Source organism: Oryctolagus cuniculus, chromosome 14 (genome assembly GCF_964237555.1).
Source record: "Oryctolagus cuniculus chromosome 14, mOryCun1.1, whole genome shotgun sequence".
Taxonomy (NCBI): domain Eukaryota; kingdom Metazoa; phylum Chordata; class Mammalia; order Lagomorpha; family Leporidae; genus Oryctolagus; species Oryctolagus cuniculus.
Genome location: NC_091445.1, coordinates 4,572,392 through 4,589,962, shown reverse-complemented (window position 1 = coordinate 4,589,962; position 17,571 = coordinate 4,572,392). Strand labels below are relative to the sequence as shown.

Below are 17,571 nucleotides of genomic sequence, written 5' to 3'. Positions count from 1 at the left end.
ACAGCGGTCTCTCTGCCCCGTGCGTCCACTCTTTCCAGCTGAGACTGGTTCAGCAGGGACTCGCGCCAACACCTGCTCTGTGTCCCAACAAAGGAGCCCCAGAGTGTCAGCCGGAGGGGGACTTACGAGCCTGTCCCCTTCTGCACTGAGAACATGGCAAGGCTCGGGCGAGCGCCTGGTCACAGGGGTCACACTGTCTACCCCGGAGCGGGGTTCCCCAGAGCGTGCTTATGGATCACCCAGAATCATCTAGGGTTCTCGCTGCAATCACGCCTTCCATGGCCAGAGTTCTGCTTCGGCAGGTTAAGCTACCACCAGCAGTGCCAGCATCCCATATGAGCACCGGTTCAAGTCCCGGCTGCTCCGCTTCCGATCCAGCTCCCTGCTAATGCAACCAGGAAAGCAGTGGAGGACGGCTCAAGTACTGCGGCCCTGACAACCACTTTGGAGACCCAGATGGAGTTCCAGGCTCCTGGCTATGGCCATAAATAAATAAATAAATAAATTCATTCATTCATTCATCTTAAAAAGAATCTAGTTTCTTAGGCCTCAGTCAAGTCGACCAGAATGAGAACTCCCGGGAGCCTGCAGGAACAAACTTTTAAGTTTCCCAGTGGTTCCTGGGCCAAAAACAGGTTTGAGAACCACGGCTGCACCTCGGCTTCTTTGGTGACCCCAGCACAGATACAAACACAAGAAGCAGTCTTGAGTCCCCAAGTCGGGGTTCCCCACGTCCACTGGGACCAAGAGATTTTCAAGTGGGGCCAGATCACTTTGCTATTAGGATTCACATCTCTGTGCATACCCACCCCCGCCCCCAACGTGCACACATACTCATCCTCATCTGTCTTAGGAACAGCACACACACGCGCACACACACGGGTACACACGCATACACTCACACTCATGGGCACATCCGCCTTAGGAACAGCACACACACAGATAGGCACACACACACAGGCGCACCCGTCACACCCAGGTGCACAGCGGCCGCGGGGGCGGCACTCACTCGTAGGGGATGCTCCTGAAGATGACGTGGTCCAGCAGCGTGATCTGCTCAGCCAGCTCCATGGCCGACAGGGTCTCAAAGCACTCGGCCTTCGGACAGTCCGCCTGGGTGAGACAAGGGAGGGACGTGAGACCACCGGAGTGGGGCATCCGTCACCCATGGCAGGGCAGGGCAGGGCAGCAGACGGCGCTGTCTGCAGATGCTAGAAGCCCGTCCTGAGGTTCTAGCTTTGGTTGGAAGGCTCAAAGATCTCCACACCGCCCCCCAAGGTGGCCCAGTTCACAGAGCTGCACAGACAGGACCCAGGCAACACCCCACAGCCCCAGCCCCGAGCATGCTCCGTGCCGGCTGAACTTACCGTCTGAATTATATCCTCCAGCTTTAGGTGGACGTCGTCTTGATCGTCTTGCGAAAGGGCCCTGAAAAGAAGAAAAACAAAACATCCTCAACGAAGAACAGACAGACATTTCGGAACCCACACCACAGAATGCAGCCGAGCGCCCTGGGTGGGACGCCTGAGGGCTCGGGGAGCACGGTCCCTGGGCAGAGCTGTGGCTGAAACAGAAACACAGGTGTGACGGGCACACAACAGTCATCAACAGAGATGAATTAGGGCAAGGAGCCAGCTGTCACATGTGATGTCATAAACAAAACAGCCACCAGCAAGTGAGCCTTGCTATTCCCTGTCAGTCTTAAACTCCTAACTCTCGGGTCATTATTCAGCAACCAGGACTGGCACATCGTATGCCTGATGATCAGTAACGACCTGGAGCGGGAAATAGGGCTCATCCCAAGTGCCAGCTCCAACGAATGGCTTCCGAGGTCACTTCCTGCTGTAGATGGAAAACTCTCAGGATGGACTGGTCATGTCTGACGTGGTGCCTTGAGGTACTGGCAGCAAGAGGGCCTCCCATTGGCTGATCTTGACAGCTTTTCTCGATCTACAAACCCTCATTGCCCTGGTGTCTTTTAGTCAAATGTCCCTATGGGAAGTAACTTCCAGAAAGTGATTTCTAAATATCAGTGTTTTAAATACACAGAGCAGGAGAAAATACAACGGCACCACAGAAATGTATACAGCTGTTGGAGTTTTCTATGAACAATTATACAGCAACAAAATTTATAACCCAGAAGAAAAGGACAAATTCTTTCACATCTACTCCTTATCAAGACTGAGTCATAGAGAAACAGAATACTTAAGCAGACCAACAACAGGGAGTGAGATGAACCACTAATTTAAAAGTCGCCCATCAAAGAAAAGTCTGGGACCAGATGGCATCACTGAAGAGATTCACCAAACAACTGAAGACAATTAACACCAAAGTCTTCTTAAATATTCCAAAAAATAGAAGAAAAGGGAGATCTTCCAAACTCTGCCTTATCCTGATACCAAAACCAGACAAGGATATAATAACCACACACACACACACAAAAACACACACACACACACAAAACTATAAGCCAGTATCCTGGATGAACACAGATGTAAAAATCCTCAACTAAATACCAGCAAATAAAATCCAACCACACGGCAAAAAGATGATTCATTATGATCAAGTGGGAGTTTTCCTAGAAATGCAAGGATGGTTCAACATATGCAAATTAGCAAACATGATCCACCTGAACAGAAGGGACAAAAATCATATGATCACCTCAAAAGATGCAGAAAAGGTATTTGATAAAATCCAGTATCTTTCATGATTAAAAAAACTATGAACAAACTAGGTATACAAGGAATGTACCCCAATATAATAAAGGTCAGATATAACAAGCCAACAGCTAACATCATACTGAATGGGGAAGAGCTGAGGCGTTCTAAGATTTGGAACAAGACAAGATGCCACTCTCCCCTCTCTTATTCACATAGTGCCAGAAGTCATAGCCAGCACAACTAGGCAAGAGAAAGAAATAAAGCACACCTCAGTCGGAGAGGAGAAAGTCACGTTATCACTGTGTGCGGATGACGTGACTGTGTGTAGAAGCTGCCCCCACCCACACAGTCCACGGAAAACCTACTGGAACTAATCAATCAATGAGCAGAGTTGTGGGAAAGAAAGGAAAGTGCAAAAATCAGCAGATAAACCCAAATTACCTGAAAAAGAAACCAAGAAGGTAACCACATTTCCAAAAGATACAAAAAAAAAAAACATAATAATAAGTTTAACCTCAGAGGTGAAAGATGTTTACAGAGAGACCTTTAAGGACACAGGGCATGGAAGGACTCCCATGTTCGTGGACCCCGAGAACCAACTCCGCTAACTGCGCGCTCCAACCAAGGGACCTGCTCGGCAGTGCAATCCCTACTGAAATCCCTTCACAGAACTAGGAAAATGCCACTAAAAATGTGCGTGGAACCCCAAAGGGTCCCCAACAGCCACAGCAGTCTTGAGCAGGGCAGAGCAGAGCCGGCGGCGTTACACCACCCGGCGGTGCCCTAGAGGGCGAGCACTGTCCCGGTGCTGCCAGGCCAGCCCCGGCCCTGGCCCCTGACTCCAACTCCCTGCTAACACAGACGCTAGAAGGCAGCAGTCACGGCTCAAGAACCTGAGACCTGGTCGCCCAGGCGGGAGACAGACCTGGATCGCATTTCTGCTTCCCGACTCTAGCTGGGGAAGACTGCAAGCTGCAGGGAGACGCGGGGCGAACCAGCAGACAAGAGTAGGTGCTCTCATTCCCTCTCTCTCTCTCTCTCTCTCTCTCTCTCTTTCCCTCCCTCTCCCCCTCCCCTTCTTGAATAAGACATTTTACAAATCTACAATTATTGCAACAATATGGTACTGGCATGTAGTCCAACGGAACAGAATAGAGGCCCTAAAGTAAGCCTATCCGGCCGCACACAGTGATTGTTAATGTACCAAGAACAGTCGCTGGGAAAGGACAGTCTTTTCCATCAGTGGTGCTGGGAAAATTAGATGTCCACACGCACGAGCATGAAGCTAGACCCGTGTCTCTCATTATGCACAAAAATCAACTCAAAATGGGTTAAAGGCCTAAAACTAAGACGTGAAACTTTGAGACAACTAGAAGAAATCATGGGGGAAATGCTTCTGGACACGGTAATGGGCAGAGAGGTTTTCTGGAGGCCGGCGCTGTGGCGTAGTGGGTGAGGCTACTGCCTGTCCTGCCGGCATCCCATACGGGCGCCAGCTGGAGTCCCAGCTGCTCACTTCCGATCCAGCTCTCTGCTGTGGCCTGGGAAAGCAGTAGAAGACGGCCCAAGTCCTTGGGCCCCTGCACCTGCTCCTGAATCCTGGCTTCAGATTAGCCCAGCTCCGGCCGTTGCAGCCATTTGGAGAGTGAACCAGCAGATGGAAGGCCTCTCTGTGTCTCTCTGCCTCTGCTTCTCTGTAATTCTGCCTTTCAAATAAATAAATAAACCTTTAAAAAAAAGGGAGGTTTTTTTTTTTTTTTTTTTTTTGGTTCAGACCCCAAAAGTACAGGAAACAAAAGCCAAATAGAGAAACTGGATTTCTTCAAACGAAAGAGTTTCTGCACAGCAAAGGCAACAATCAACAGGGTGGAAAAGACAACTTACAGAATGGGAGAAAATGTTTGCAAACTACGCACCTGACAAGGGGTTAATAACCAGAATGCGCAAGCAACCAAGCAACTCAACAGTGAAAAACTAAATAGTCCATTAAAAATGGACCATAGACCCAGATATTTCTCAAAGGAGGACATCACATGGCCAACAGGTCTGTGAAAAAACGCGCAACATCCCTAATCGCCAGGAAATACAAAGCAAAACCCAGATCAGGCATCACGGCGTGCAGGTAGACCAGCTGTCACACGAGACATGAGGTCACAGATGCCAATTTGGATGCAGGGCAAAGGGCCCCTGCACCGTGCCGGTGGGAACGAAGGTCAGCACAGCCACTGCCGAGTCCAGCGCGGCTGTCCCACAGGAAGCTAAGAACGGAACCACCACGGAACTCTGCACGCCCACTGGTGGGTGTGAACCCAGAGGAAAGGCAACCAGTCCCTGGCGAGACACGCGCACACGCCTGACGCCTGCAGCCAAGAACGGGACAACCCAAGTGTGCGGCCAGCGCGGCAGGGAGGAGGAAAGGCAACGTCAGTCACACCACGCTGACGTCGTGCCATTCACAACAGCAGGGTGCAAGTGGAGGCCATCATGTTAGGGGAAACAGGCAGACACGGAGAGACGAGGACCGTATGATCCCATGCATACATGGAGTCGACAGCAAAAAGAAAAGGGAGCTCATTGCAGTTGAAAGTTCAACAGTGGAGACCGGAGGCTGTGTGGGAAAGGTGGACTAACGGTACAAAGTTATCGCCAAATGAGCGTGAGAGGTGTTGGGGTTCACCACATAGCAGGATGACGACAGATAATCTTCATGTGTTGTATATTTCTCTAATAATAAAAACATACAAGATACGTGCATAAAAACATGTTAAATGTTTACCCTGATTGGACATTATATAATGTTATTATATATTATACATTATAATAACATTGCACATTATTATATTATACATAATATATAATACCACAATATATTATATACATAATATATAATACAATATAATGTATAATGTATATATTATATAATATTATACATTATCTTAATATTATGTATTATACATTGTAATATATATTATACATTATAATATGTTATATACTATATATTATACAATATAATACATATTATATATACATTATACATAATATAAAAATATATCTTTTTTAATAAAAAATTTTAAATAAATAAGGCAAACCTAGTGTAGGAAAGTAACTAAATTTTTCGTTTAGGCTAAGAGCATGACCACCAAGGTTTGGGTGTTTCCCGATGGCCCATGTGAGACAGGCTGGGTCCCCACGCCTGACCTATGTTCATGGTTGCTGGGTCAAGGGCGGAAACTTGGTCTCATTACGTGGCTGGGAAGTGATCAGATTGGATGAGGTTGTTAGGGTGAAGACACATGATCCAATCATGATGGCTTGGTAAGGGGAGGCCACACAGACGCAGAAGACAGTGTGTTCCCTGTCCCGCTGCTTCCTGGCTCACCAGGTGGTCATCCCCCCACCACACACACACACACACATACATGCCCTGCCGCTGCGGCCCCCAGCCTCCCCTGATGGCTGAACCAATGGGACGGCCTGGTCTCGGGCATGAAGCTCTACAACTGTAGCCAAAATAAAGCTCCTTCCCTCCTCAACAGCGGGGCCAGGCATTTGGTTCGTGACAAGAAGCTGCAGGAAGTAATGACAAACTGTTGCCAGGAAGAGAACAGGAGAGTCACTCAGCCCACTGGAGCCAGGCTCCACCAGCTCTGTGTTCACAATCTTAAATCTGAAGCAGACGCACGGTTACAGTTGGGAAGCGCACTGAGACGTGGCCACAGGGTGGACTGAGTGACGACTGCCCCTCTAAGCGTCCCACAAACACCACACACAGAGTGGGAAGTAGTCCACTGCCTTCCCTGGCCACAGCAGAGAGCTGGCCTGGAAGAGGGGCAACCGGGACAGACTCCGGCGCCCCGACCGGGACTAGAACCAGGTGTGCCGGCGCTGCAAGGCAGAGGATTAGCCTAGGTGGAGGATTAGCCTAGGCAGAGGATTAGCCTAGGCGGAGGATTAGCCTAGGTGGAGGATTACTTCCCAAGGTTGCAAACGAGGAGGGAGCTAGAAGTCAGAAAGGCAAAGGAGACCCAGGCCCAGAGGTGGGGGCTGGGCTTCCCACCCCAGATGGGGACGGAAGCAGCAGCCATGAAAGACTGGGGCTGATGGCTCACCCACAGGGAGGGGACCGGAAGGAAGCCCCCCACCGCCAGCAGAAGCTCGGAGGAAGACCAGCGCCTGCCTGGATGCCCAGTGTAACGGCCATGGAAACACGAGGTCTCTGGGGGGACACCCACGCTTCAGGCCTGCATCAGCACAACCAGGCGGAGAAGGTGACAGAAACACTGGTCTAGAGCCAGCGGGACCGCGGACGCCCTCTTGCGGTACACCCACAAGGCAGGTGCACAGAGCCCCTCAGCAGCGCCAGCTGCACCTGCAGCCCAGCTCTTGAAGCTTTGTGGATGGGGTGGGGTCTGCAGTGGGACCCTCCTCCCCACCCCCACACACGGCGCCTGCTTTCCTCCCTGACAACACCAGGCGGACCCCACAGCACCCAGGAAGGAGGAGAGGAGAGAGAATACTATACAAGTGAGCGTCTGGCCCCGGCTGCCCCAGGATGCTCCAGTTTACCCTCCTGACCCGAGGGGCTCATGTCTCCTGTGAACCAAGGAGCTGACGCAGCCCCTCCCGCCCCCCGCCCCTCACCTCAGGATGTTGGCTGTCGCTTTCCTCTCCTGGGGAAGGAGGTCGGGGTCACGGAGGACTTCCTCCAGCAGGTTCAGCACATTCATCTTCAGCTCATTGTTGAGCTCGAAGTCCTAGGAAACACAACGAATCCCTGCAGAGCACGGCTGCGAAGGGCCGAGCTCCGGGACTCGTGGGACACTGTCCAGAAGCTGGAGTGCAAATCACAGCACACAGCCCTTGGAAATCCCTCCCCCTTCCCCGATTCAGTTGGTCTGGGAGGGGCCCCCGTCGCTGGGATTTCTAATGCCACCCACCTAGGAATAATGGAATAGGACCGCGGTTCTATCTTGTTGGTTTTCCGAACTGAGGTCATGATTAAGAGGGACGCCCGGGGGCATTCGTATTGCACCGCTAGAGGTGAAATTCTTGGACCGGCGCAAGATGGACCAGAGCGAAAGCATTTGCCAAGAATGTTTTCATTAACCAAGAACGAAAGTCAGAGGTTCGAAGACGATCAGATACTGTCGTAGTTCCGACCATAAACTATGCCGACTGGCGATGTGGCGGCATTATTCCCATGACCCGCCGGGCAGCTTCCAGGAAACCATATAGAACAGGCACAGCGACTGGGCAGGGACCTTCCTAGAGCTCACGAGGCCCCTGCTGGCCCCTCCAGGCAGGGCTTCTCACACACACCCCCGTGCACAACGCAGGCATATTCACTCACGCCAAAATCCCGCAGTTCCTCAGAGAGAACCCTGCAGCCTGGGACACTGCCTTGGGCTGCGTTTCTGTCTCTCCAGCTTTGAGTCTAAGAGGTGACAGACTCTGCCTGGATCATCCTTGACCGCACAGTGGGGTCCAGAGCCTGTCCTTTATGCCATGGGACACCCACTCCCTTCTGCAGGAACACCCTGTGGTATACTCTAAGGGCCAACTGAATTGCCTGGTTTTCCATTAAACTATGAGTAAGACCAGAAACATGGCCACCAACAATAAAAGAGCCATTGAAATAATCAAGCTGTCATCTGGGGAGGCCTGGAAGGCTATTAGCATCAGTATCTCCACCAGCATCAGTGTCTCCACCAGCATCAGCATCAGTGTCTCCACCAGCATCAGCATCGGCATCTCCGTCAACACAGAGCTGGGAAGAGCTACAGGATAAAGGAGCCTCACGGAGTGATGGGACCACACCCAGTGAACACAGGTGAGGGGCTGAAGAGGCAGCCACTGGGCAGAGCTGGGACAACGTACAGGTAATTCAAAAAGGTTGTGGGAAGATAGATAGCATGAAAAGATGTGCATTTTGATGCAAAAAAATGGAAATGCATGCATGGTTTTTTCATAATACACATTTTTCATGAACCATTTGAAGATCCCTCATATGCATAGATTTCAATTTTTTGCACCATAATAAACTTATTTTGTAATTCCATTTTCCACAAACTTGTTGAAGCACATTCATACATATATAAAGCGGGGTAGACCATACAACTATTCTTTTTTTTTTTTTTTAAAGACGTATTTATTTGAAAGACAGAGTTACAGAGAGAGGTAGAGACAGAGAGAGAGGTCTTGCATCCACTGGCTCACTCCCAGATGGCCGCAATGGCTGGAGCTGTGCCGATCTGAAGCCAGGAGCCCGGAGCTTCTTCGGGGTCTCCCATGTAGGTGAAGGGGCCTAAGGACTTGGGCCATCTTCTACTGCTTTCCCAGGCCACAGCAGAGAGCTGGATTGGAAGAGGAGCAGTCGGGACTTGAACCGGTGCCCATATGGGATGCCAGTGCCACAGGCAGAGTATTAACCTACTGTGCACCAGCGCCAGCCCCAGTACAACTATTCTTTATAATAGAATTTCAAGCAGTAAATGCAGAGGAACAAATGAGTCAGATAAGAACCTTTCGCAGACCACACAGTAATAGCCGATTCCAGCAAGGATGGTGATTGGATAGGAACGGGGCTGGGGACAGATGCCCTGGGACACAGGGTGTGACCTCAGAGTCCCCTCCTGGAGACAGCTTACGAGTGACAAGGGGGAGTCCGGGAGACAGCACGGTAACTGATGGATCAAAGTGACCAACTCCAAGGAGGGTACTCAGCCACCCCATGGGCCCAACAACACCACACTCTGTGACAACAGGTCCCTTCCATGTCATTGTGTGTGACAGAATACATCACCTCCTTCCCACGACACTGCCTGTGACACACATCACCTCCTTCCCACGACACTGCCTGTGACACACATCACCTCCTTCAAACGACACTGTCTGTGATGGAATACATCACCTCCTCCCACACTACCCTCTCAGGGAATACATCACCTCCTCCCATGTCACCCTCATGGAATACATCACCCCCTCCTACACCAGCATCTCAGGAAATACCTCACCTCCTCCCACCTCACCCTCTCAGGGAATATATCACCTCCTTCCCACAGCACCCCACTCAAGGAATACATCACCTCCTCCCATGTCACCCCCTCAGGGAATACCTCACCTCCTCCCACCTCACCCTCATGGAATACCTCACCTCCTCCCACCTCACCCTCATGGAATACCTCACATCCTCCCACCTCACCCTCATGGAATACCTCACCTCCTCCCACCTCACCCTCATGGATTACCTCACCTCCTCCCACCTCACCCTCATGGAATACCTCACCTCCTCCCACCTCACCCTCTCAGGGAATATATCACCTCCTTCCCACAGCACCCCACTCAAGGAATACATCACCTCCTCCCATGTCACCCCCTCAGGGAATACCTCACCTCCTCCCACATCACCCTCATGGAATACCTCACCTCCTCCCACCTCACCCTCATGGAATACCTCACCTCCTCCCACCTCACCCTCATGGAATACCTCACCTCCTCCCACATCACCCTCATGGAATACCTCACATCCTCCCACCTCACCCTCATGGAATACCTCACCTCCTCCCACCTCACCCTCATGGATTACCTCACCTCCTCCCACCTCACCCTCATGGAATACCTCACATCCTCCCACCTCACCCTCATGGAATACCTCACCTCCTCCCACATCACCCTCATGGAATACCTCACATCCTCCCACCTCACCCTCATGGATTACCTCACCTCCTCCACGTCACCCTCATGGAATACCTCACCTCCTCCCATGTCACCCCCTCATGGAATACCTCACCTCCTCCGTCACCCTCATGGAATACCTCACCTCCTCCCACCTCACCCTCATGGAATACCTCACCTCCTCCACGTCACCCTCTCATGGAATACCGCACCTCCTCCCACGTCACCCTCATGGAATACTGCACCTCCTCCCACATCACCCTCACGGAATACATCACCTCTGGCAATTTTTCTCTCCAAGGTAATATTTCCAGGAAAAGCACTGGGGAGAGTAGAGTGGGAAGGCGAGGGCCAGGGTCTCCTTGCCTGTTTTCTAGGGGTATTCTCATGCTCACAGGGGGCCGGCTGCACCTGCCGGTCACGCGGGCTCTCGGCCACGCTGCGCACACATGCATGCGGGCAGGGCCGTGTGCTGCCGTTCCCCTTGCGGAACTACCCAGCATAAGCACTCTGCAGGAAAGTGGCGTGGAAGCACCAACGCGCTGAGTGCTTTTAAATGACCAGCACGAGCACTGTGGACGACGGAGGAGAATGGAGGGGTTTTCCTGCGCGGCCGAGCGCTGCTTCGCAACACTTCTGTGAGCCGTGGACGCCCGGCCACAGCGGCCGCTGCACACCCCCTGTGAGGGTCACATGGTGTCGCTCCCCCATTTGTGGAGGAACGACACAGGACCCTGCGCTGTTTTTTTGTCTGCTCGGCCCTCCCCGGGTTTACTGCTGGTTCTTCCCGGGTTGGCTACCGACCCTTCCACCTCCGTGGAAGGGTGGTTCCCCTGCCACTTTCCCCACTTCCGCAGGGGAGCGGCACACCGCCGGCCGGCTCTCTCGGGGGCTGCACAGGTGTTCCTTCAGATGTTCCTGGTGCATGCCGTCTCTCTCCTCCTTTATAGTCCTCTTCCACCAATCCCAACTCTGCTGCCCACACGCCGAGCACGCTGCTCTCCTCCAATCAGGAGCAGCTCCTGCAGCTTGTCAAGTTGGTGAGAGGCAGCTGGGTAGAAGTTGTTTACTCCTCTCCCAGCGCCATATTGTGGGAGAGCAGATGCATAGAATAAGTCTTAATTCCAGTAACTTAGTCTAGTCTCAGTTGCTCCCCACGACACGGTAACAAGGCCGCCTAACCACACATGTGTCAGAAAGTATCCCTGCTGTTAAGTGACACCCGCGTGTCTCACAGGGAGCAAAAAGCCCGAATTTCACAGCCTGTAGACATCGCGGAGTCTACGCTGTCCCGAGCTGACTGGTACCACTGAACAGTGATCAATTATCCTCAATACTGCGCCAGCTGACAAAGCGCCAGTTCTTTGGGCCAGAGCCACTGGGGCCCACATGGCAAGAGACGCAAATCTCTCTCATCCACCCTGGGGCTTTAGATGAGGATTTTCCTAAAATGTAACCTCCCTGTCAACCAAGTTTGTGCGGGTCATTTTTGTTTAAAATTGCACGAGGAGGAGATGGCGCTATGGAGCTGGTGGCTTTCCTCCAGGCCGCTGCTCCCTCCTCTGGGGGCACAGGGCTGTCTGTGGGCAGGGGACGGCTCCCGTGACTTCAACCTGCATGCCCACCAACCCACGGCCCGGGCCTGTTTCCCTGGTGGGCATCTGAGAGTCCTCGGGGCACTCCACTGAGCCCCTGATGGTGCAAATCCGATTCTGAGTCCACAGCGGGTGGCAGGCCGCAGTGTGGACCTTGCTGAGGGCTCGTCACTGTGCACCTGCTGCGCCCTGCAGCAGACACGAGGAAAACAGAACACGACTGGATCACACGAGCTCTGGGAAGACATGCTGAGGTCTGCCGAGCACCGCGGGGGCACAAGGAGCAGGGGCACTGCCTGCCCCCCGCTGCCCACAAGGTGTCTGTCCGTGTGTCCACGCACAGCTGGCCCTGACAGACTGACCTCCTGTATAGGATCCCAGCACAGGAGCCTGGATGCCTGCACAGCACCGGGGGGCTCCGGCTGCGAGGCAGATCCTTACGGGGGTCTGGCACAGGGCTTCAGACTCTGCGTTTCTCACGGGCTCCTGGGGACGCTGACACTGACTGGCAAGACCTTAAGTCATTCACTATTTTAAAAAAAAAAAAAACAGTCACGCAGAGAGAGACCCCTTGGGGCCAGCATTTGGCAAAGTCGTTCAGCTGCTGACCGCATCCCACATCAGAGGGCCTGAGTTCAAGTTCTGGGTCTGTTTCTGCTTCCAGCGTCCTGCTGATGTGTATCCTGGAGGCAGCAGGCGACGGCTCAAGCAGTGGGTTCCTTCCACACACACGGGACACCCACGTGCTGGGCTCCCGGCCTCTGTCTCTCCCAGCCCTGGGTGTTGCAGGGACTGGGTGAATGAAGCAGTTGATGGAATCTCTCTCTCTTCCTCTCTTTAAAGATCTCATGTATTTATTTGAGAGGGAGAGTTACAGACAGCAAGAGTAAAAGAGAGAACCATCTGCTGGTTCACTCCCCAAATGGCTGCAACAGCCACGGCTGGGCTGATCCAAAGCCAGGAGCCAGGAGCTTCTTCTGGGTTTCCCATGTGGGTACAGGGGCCCAAACACCTTGGCCACCTTCTACTGCTTTCCCAGGCCATTACAGAGAGCTGGATTGGAAGAGGAACAGCCAGGACAAGAAGTGGTGCCCATGTGGGATGCCGGCCCTGTAGGTGGAGGCTTAGACCACTGCGCCACAGGGCAGGCCTCTCTCTTTCTGTCTCTCTGCCTTTAATATAAATAAATAAATAAATAAATAACTTAAAGGCCTCGAGGGATTTTTTAAAAAATTCAGAATCCTCTGATGTGCTATCAAAAGTGTGTAATTTTGATTTTTACAAATGTATAGAAAATACAGACTTGGCCATTCAGAAGTCCCTCTTAAAACTATAGTAGCTGCTACTCAACAAAAAGAAACACGAGGCAGGGAAGACACTTGTCCTGTTTAAGAGCAGAGACAAATTATTCCTCTAAGTGTGGCCGACAGCCCTTTCGTAATTACCCAGAGTGTCATTTTTCGCCGCATTTTCCCCAAGTCCTGGAGCCCACAAGAATGCTGGCTGGTTGCGGGGAGCACGGATGCCCACAAGAGGGCGCTGCTGGGTCGGCTGTGTCCTGAGGAGCCTGCAGCCAGGGCTGGACCTGGGAAGGGAAGGTCGCACAAAGCTTCCCGGGCACTGAGAGCCACCTGTGGGTGCAATCGTATTTACTGCAACGTTCAGTTTCCAGTTCCCAAACCAAGGACAAGCAGACAGCTTTCGATAAAGGACCCAGCCCGCTTTCCAGGGTGGAGAGCCCAGGAAATGGGAGACAGCTCCCACTCACCAGTTCCTGACGACTGCATTTGGAAAGCTCAGGGGACAGGGCCAAGGACAGCAGAAGGGGTGCTGACAGGACCTACTAGGCCACTGGCACACAAACAGTTAACTCCAAAGTCCCTGGTGAAATGGGGCACAGAGATGTCATCCCAGCCCTGACCACTTCACCGCCTGGTACCTGCTGGGGCAGCTCCCCCTGCAAAGGTGCCCCTCCCGCACAGCAAACTGACCCACGCTTACACGGTTAAGTCAGGGCTCTTCTGCCAGTTCACACCCACCTGAGCATGGTGGACACGGGGCTCTGCACGTACGCATGGGCCCTCCCAACAAACCGGGCTGCTGCCCACCGCCGGGGGCTGAATCTCAGACCAGACACCCACCCTGTCCCTCTCCCACCCTGCTCCCTGCCTGCTGTCCACATGGGCTGCAACCTTACTTTACCCTCCAGCCCTCCTAACAAAATTCTTCTCTGCTTTTAAATGGCCGCCTCCTCGCCTTCTTGGAACTCTAGAAAAATCCTAAACCTAACAAGAGTGACCAGCAGGAGAGGGCTGGGGGGACATCCAGGCGAGGGGAGAGCTTCGGACGGCCTCGGGGTCTCAGCAGGGGCCCGCCTGGAGGTGTGGCTGGGGCCAGGTCAAGGAGCTGAGCGATGCCCCAGAGTGAAGCCTCCGTGCTGTGCTGGGGCCCTGGGGGAGCAGGAAGTGTGCGTGCGAGGACGCGGGGGCTGTGCCAGGGCTCGGAGGACTCCTGGCTGCAGTGCACTCGTGCGGGGCTGGGAAGCCCTGGGTAATCACCATCGCCACCCAGACCCGGGCCAGGCAACGTCTGGATCGCTTTGTTACCTCCCGTGACCCTCAGCCGCGGTCCCGCACAGCGTGCCATCCTCGTTCCCACCATACACACGGAGAAGCCAAGGCTCACGCAGGCAGCAAGCAGCGGCCCAGGACTCAGACCAGCCCGTCTTGGCCCAAGCCCGCGTCTCCCACTGCGGCACCGGCTGGCAGGGACGGCCGGCGCTCCTTCCCGCCTGTACTGACGCCTTCCCGGTCTCAGTCCACCGGCTTGCACTGGTGAGGCCGGGCGGCACATGGAAAAGCAATCAGGGAGGCCAAATCAGACCCCCAGGGCTTGAGAACGGATCTCCACTGACCACTGAGGCACAGAGGAAGCCACACCCTTCCCTGAGGGCAGCAGCAGTCACCAACGTACCACCCGAGGTCAAGGGCACGCCAGGACGGGGCCACTGTGAGTCAGCAAATGCGTGAGAAAGCACCCGCTCAGGAGAGTAGCTTCCTCCGAGTGACCACAGGGCGTACGCCCCACGGAGCCCAGGGTGTTTAACAGGAAATCCTGCCGAGAGGAGGGTCATCAGGACGCAGGGCTCCGCTCCAGGCTCGGGATGGGTCGGGCACAACAACGAGGGACTGGCGTTCACCTTGACCTTCACGAACACGGAAAAACCGCACTGTTTCCCGTCTTCTTTGGTGGCGCGACGTAGAGTTTCGTTGAAGCTGTGGTGGGGACGCAGGTTGCATTGGGGTCACTTTGCTAACCAGGAGCCGAGCTACGGATGCTGAGTCTCATCTGAGGACACGTGCAGACCCACCTGCAGAGGTCTGGGACACACACCTGTGTCCCTCGCCATCACAACCAGAGAAAACAGCCGCTCCAGCTGTATCGGGGCTCCCCCCCCGGGGCCAGAGTGTCGATCCTCCACCCAAGGGGAGGCTGTGCCCGCGTCGGCCAGGGTGAGACACCCCTCGGGCACCTGCCTGCCCGCCCACCCGCCACGGCCTCTGAGCCAGCACTCTAATCAGGGCTTCTCGTTGGCGAAAAGGAAGGGCAGGCCTCCCGGCACTTGCCATCAGCGAACCACAGAAATGTGTGAAGCCCTCCTTTCTCACGTGTCCACCCCAAGAGGCACGAGAGGGCCGCGCGTCTACTGTGAAGCCCAGCAAAGCAATGCCTCAGTAACTCACTCTCAGTGCACAGGCAACCCCGGCCGACCACTGCCCGCCCCCACCAGCTGCCTGGGTCTTCAAGGAGGGAGAGAATTCAGAGGCAATGTGGGGCTGACTGTCACCCAGGAGCTGGCCCTGTGGGTGGTAGAGCCCAGACTCAATGACAGCCGACGCTTGGCAAGCACCACGCCTTGTCCAGCGTTTGCTGAAGGCACGGACACAAGTCCTCGGGGTGGGCCCCTGACGCTGAGACAGCGCTAACGAGCTTGCTGGCTCTTACAGTGCTGGTGTGGGGAACCTGCGGATGCGGGGTGGGAGCCAGTATGGAGAAGGCACCAAGCCACACAGAGAGGGTGCCAGGAAGAGGCCAATAGCAAGGGACCAGGGAACGGCAGCAACCCTGCCAGAAGGAAAGCCCAGCCCAGAAAACCATCTCTGCGACTGGCTTCGGAGAGTGGAGCTGCGCCAGGGACCTGCGGAGCCTCAGCCTCTAGTGCCCGCTGTGCTCCCAGCGCCCGAGCTGCCATAGCGTGCCCTGGAGGGAGGCGGTGAGAGCTCTCCTGGGGCTCCTGGGTCCCACGAGGGGGCTCCATGGTGGTTCAATCATGTGTAGCATAGCTTTGAAACCAAGGACAAGGACCTGAGCTGAAGGGCCTGCTTTGCATCCTGCTCCAGCAATGCCACCTGCCAACACAGTGGCCTCCGGGTTCACCCCTCCCAGAAGCCCCGGAAAAGGCCGGCCTGTCACTTTTGCTTTCTGTCTGCCTCTTCTGAGTTGTCCAAGGGGCAAAGTGTGACCCAGACAGCTGCAGGCGAATGCCCGGCACTGCCCCTCCCCGGAGGACAGGGAGTTACAGGGACGTGGTGGAAGGCGCACCTTCCACGTTCCTGCAGCGGGAGACCTGGAGCAGAGACTGGGAATGGCAGGGTGGTGGCATCAGGAACGGGGTGGGGGTAGTGCAGAGAAAACAAACAGAAGGGCAGGGGCCGGCACCGTGGCCATGGGGTTAAGCCGCCACCTGCAATGTCCACGCTCCAAACCAGAGCCCCCGTCTGAGACCCAGCCGTTCTACTTCCCTTCCAGCTCCCCGGGGAAGCAGTGGAGGATGGCCCAAGGGCCTGGGCCCCTGCACCCACAGGGAGATCCAGATGAAGCTCCTGGCTCCTGGCTCGGACCTGGCCCAGCCCTGGCCATGGCAGCCTTTTGGGGAGTGAACCAGCAGATGGAAGATCTCCCCCTGTGTCTCTGGGTCTGCCTCTCTCTCTCCCTCTCTGTGTAATTCCGCCTTGCAAATAAATAAAGCTTTAAAGAAGGTTGGGGGGCAGCATATGGAGTTGAACCACGGGGCCCAGGAGACTGGACGGGCACACAGGTGGCACTGGCTGGGCCTCCCGACACAGCTGTGAGGTGCGGGCAGCACTGGTCTGGGTGACTCTCTAAACCCTGCTGCAGAGACAGGCCAGCGCTGGCGGGCAAGACGTTCGGGGTTCTGGGGGCATCAGCCTTGCTGGCCGCCTGCCTGGACCGACAGAACGGCTTAGACACTGAAAACCGGTGCTGCTCTGATTGCCTCCCCTCCTGATTTGCCAGAGGAATTCAACAAACACTTCCGCGAGATCACTGCCAGTTTCCGAAGTGAGGATGCGAGCGGGCCTACGACAGGATTCCAGATTTCTCTCCGCCCAGGTAAAATCGCTGCCTCAGGGTGGGGTGTGGGGGGCTCGGTGAAGTGGCACCGTGGGGTCTGAGACCCGGGATAAGGGCGCCAGAGGGGCGGCGCCGTTGGCCTCGTAAGTCAGATGGAGCATCCCTAGCTCACTGCGGGGATGGGTGAGCCTGTGAACCAAGCCTGGTTTGCACTTGTGCAAGTCTGGGGTGTCTCAGCTGAGACAGGCAGAGGCCGGCAGGAAGTGGTG

The 17,571-nt window shown here is 54.5% G+C and overlaps 1 protein-coding gene across 4 annotated transcripts in view; it reads right to left on the bottom strand.

The window, feature by feature from the left end:
- RASGRF2 (Ras protein specific guanine nucleotide releasing factor 2) overlaps nt 1–17,571 on the bottom strand; it is a 216,821-nt gene that overhangs the window by 15,252 nt on the left and 183,998 nt on the right. For all 4 annotated transcript variants that reach the window (XM_051854060.2, XM_051854059.2, XM_051854061.2 and 1 more), the window contains 3 exons: nt 7,302–7,414; nt 1,368–1,428; nt 1,010–1,113 (listed from right to left, as the gene is read on the bottom strand). In XM_051854060.2, the coding sequence (XP_051710020.2) occupies nt 1,010–1,113; nt 1,368–1,428; nt 7,302–7,414 (278 nt within the window). The remainder of the gene's footprint in view (nt 1–1,009; nt 1,114–1,367; nt 1,429–7,301; nt 7,415–17,571) is intronic.